The 3,462-nt window shown below is 45.7% G+C and overlaps 1 protein-coding gene across 1 annotated transcript; it reads left to right on the top strand.

The window, feature by feature from the left end:
- Positions 1–559: 559 nt before the first annotated feature.
- Positions 560–2,577, top strand: LOC147612180 (protein STRICTOSIDINE SYNTHASE-LIKE 7-like). Its single transcript, XM_086784058.1, has 5 exons — positions 560–1,025; positions 1,100–1,167; positions 1,323–1,562; positions 1,943–2,075; positions 2,350–2,577. The coding sequence occupies exons 1-5, from the start codon at positions 651–653 to the stop codon at positions 2,560–2,562; spliced, it is 1,029 nt and encodes a 342-aa protein (XP_086640184.1). The 5' UTR covers positions 560–650; the 3' UTR covers positions 2,563–2,577.
- Positions 2,578–3,462: the final 885 nt, after the last annotated feature.

The following is a 3,462-nucleotide window of genomic DNA, read 5'->3' as shown; positions in this document are numbered from 1 at the left end:
CTCCTCTTCTTTTCCATTCTCTTCTTGTTGGTCTAGGCATTGTAAGTGAGCAGATTCGAGATACTAGTGGCGACTACACAAGCTTTGGCTTCACTAAACACATACAACACCTACAATGCAAGGATCCACCTCGACGTGACAATGAAAGTGGGAGGACCACTTTACGAGCAACAGTAAGCTTCTACGTCACCAACGTGGGTGGAGTTGGTGACATCCATCCAGAAAGAGCCCCTTCCCTGTGTGCGAATCCCTGTGTGCGAAGGTGGGGAGGTGTGCAGGAAGAAGGTGGGGAGGCTAGGCCGCTTCCTTGTGTGCAAAGTTGGGGAGGTGTGTGGGAAGAAGGTAGGGAGGCTCAGGTATTTACTCGTGGCGTTTAAAGTTGCCATGTGGCACTCCAAAGTTTGCCCTGTAATATATAGAAAGATGCTTCTTCAAGCATGGTGTAGTGGACGATCCTCTTTCTTTTCTTTTTTTTTTCTTTTTTCTTTTTGCTTTCTCAATCATAGACCCTTTTCAATAAAGAAAAAATAGCACCCTTCCGTTGAAAGAGCACGCCCAAGAGAGAGAGAGAGACTCCTAGTGCAACTTGGATACTGCATGACCGTGTTCAAGAGTGAAGGTGGTCGGTAGATTCTTCTTCCAAACGAGGAATGGCCGGCTTGGCTTTCACACTGGCCCTCGCGCTTTCCATAGCCATAGCTGCCGCATACAGGGCGGTGCTCCGCCTGTCTCCGTTGGATCCTCTGCCTGTCATTCTTCCTCCGCCGCCCAAACAGGTCGGCCCTTTCTCCCCCAACTCTCTGCTGCACCATGTTCGCAGAATAGGTGATGGCCAACTTCCCAAGCCGGAAGATGTTGCCGTCGACGGAGAAGGCCTCCTCTACGTCGGATGCGAGGATGGGTGGATCAAGCGAGTGGAACCCAAGAGCGGCAAGGTGGAGAACTGGGTTCACATTGAAGGCAGCCGGCCGGTGGGCCTCGCCATGGGCCGCCATGGAGAGCTTATCGTGTGCGAGCCGGCCATGGTAAGGCTGGGCATGGGCCATTTTTCAAGTATATTAATGGAGGAATAGCTGACAGAGAGTTGGATGTAATGCAGGGATTGCTAAATGTGACTCGAGAGAAGGTGGAGGTGCTCTCAGACGAGGCTGAAGGCGTGAAGTTCAAGTGAGTCTGACCTTAATCTAAATCTAATCCTTGAAATGATTATAATGAATAACCTAATCTTCGAACCTTATGGAGACCTTCTGGATTGGAAATGATTAATAATGATATGGCTATGCGGATTTCTGCATCGATTCAATTGTACTTTTGTGGAGCAGGCTGACTGATGCTGCCGCGGTGGCCTCAGAAGATGGCTCGATTTTTTTCACCGACGCATCTCATAAGTACTCTTTATCATTTCACCAGTTGGACATCCTAGAGGCCCGTCCCAATGGGCGTCTCTTGAAGTACGATCCGGCCGCCCGGACAACAACTGTTCTCATGAACCATCTCTACTTTGCTAATGGAGTCGCCCTCTCTCGCAACGAAGATTTCCTCGTCGTGTGCGAATCCACCTTGTATGTCCTGCCTCCCCAACCATTTTTTTTCTCTCATTATGTCTTATTTCATTCCTAGTCGGACACAGTTGAATACTACAAGGGGTACCACCCTTCCAAATTTTAGCCACCTTGTATGTCCAGCCTCCCCTTCCTTTTTTTTCATGAGATCTTATTCCATTCCTAATTTCACTCGGCTACACACACCATACTACTCACCACACACCCAAGTACCTCAAGGGGTACCACCCTTCTAAATATTAGCCACTTTGTAGACCACTTTGTATACAGTGGACAAGCCGCAAGCCCTACCCACATTTTGTGTGATGTGTACAAGATCTAGGCGCCTTGGTTTTCGGTATAATTTTGGTGATTGATTTCTCCCTCTTTAAATTTTAAAGGTATAGGTGCCAACGCTATTGGCTCAAAGGTGAGAAAGCAGGACATGCAGAGATCTTCATTGACAACCTGCCTGCAATTCCGGACAACATAAAAAATGATGGCAAGGGTCGCTTTTGGATTGGCCTTCTAGGGGTAAGTGCTTAATCCAAGAATTAGGCCCTATTTTTGAGCATTTTGGGCATTAAATACTTGTTTGCAAAGTTGTAAAATGCTCGTAAAAAATTGCACTATAACACAAAAAAACTTGTTATATTTCACCAAACTTGTCAAGTTTGAAGGGCAAGGATTCTCATCACAAATCAAGCCTGAGGGAGTGTACAATTCTATGTAGATGTATAAAAAATACCTTAGTTTAACAAAATTCTTTCCGATTCATATATTTTTTTGTTGTGCTTTGTTGGTGCAGGCCAGGCCTCCTTTACTTAATATTATCCTCAAGTACTCGTTTGTGAAGCATTTGATAATGGTGCTAGGCTTGGCCAAGCGTCTAAATAAGCAACTAACCAAGAGGGCACTTGTTTTATCTGTGACTGAGGAGGAGGGCATACCCTTGTCTACATTTGCAGATCCGCAAGGCCAATCAACCAGATCCATACCCGAGTTCAGAAAACAACTCTAACTCCTTGTTCCCTTTTCTTCCCCGACACACGCGTGGGTATCTTCGCTGGTGACGCAGAGCGCGAGCACCGTATGGTCAGCACCCTCTAGGCTCCCTCACAGGTCACCTAGCGCTTCACTCATAGGCCGCTTCCTTGGTCCCTCATCCACCGTACCGAAAGCTCAACATTTAAATCGAACCGAGGCAAGTCAAGACCTCGGCCGAGCGAGACGTCCTCCATTGACTCTCTGTCAGCTATTGTAACTTTATCACTTTAGGTCCCCATGATCTCATTCACAAGATGGTCAAAATGCTTCCCCAGCATTCTTGACATAAAACAGTCATTTAAAAACAGGTTTCATAAATACAGTTTCTAACGAACTCTCATCTTTCCACATTGTTCCACATCATTTCTCGTTATTCCACATTCTTCTACATAATCAATTCACATTTCTTACTCCGCATCCAGTCATATGTATTCCCATCGTCTTCATCCATTCTCATCCAATCACATCATATTACATCTTATCACATCTATCCACATTTATCCTCATCACATCTATCCACATTTATCCTCATCACATCTCATTCACATCTACCCATATCCACATCTATCCATATCCACATCACATCCATTCACATCACATCTCAGCCATTCACATCTACCCATATCCACATCACATCACGTCACATCTCATCCATTCACATCTACCCCGATCCACATCACATCACATTCATCCACCTTACATCTTATCCATCCATTCACATTACTCATTCATTCACATCTACCCATATCCACATCACATCCATTCACATCACATCTCAGCCATTCACATCTACCCATATCCACAACACATCACGTCACATCTCATCCATTCACATCTACCCCGATCCACATCACATCACATTCATCCACCTTAC

The sequence above is a fragment of the Cibotium barometz genome, chromosome 46 (assembly GCF_041138505.1).
Source record: "Cibotium barometz isolate CiBa-2024 chromosome 46, ASM4113850v1, whole genome shotgun sequence".
Taxonomy (NCBI): Eukaryota; Viridiplantae; Streptophyta; class Polypodiopsida; order Cyatheales; family Cibotiaceae; genus Cibotium; species Cibotium barometz.
The sequence above is the reverse complement of the archived record's forward strand: the minus strand, read 5'-3'. Positions and strand labels throughout refer to the sequence as shown.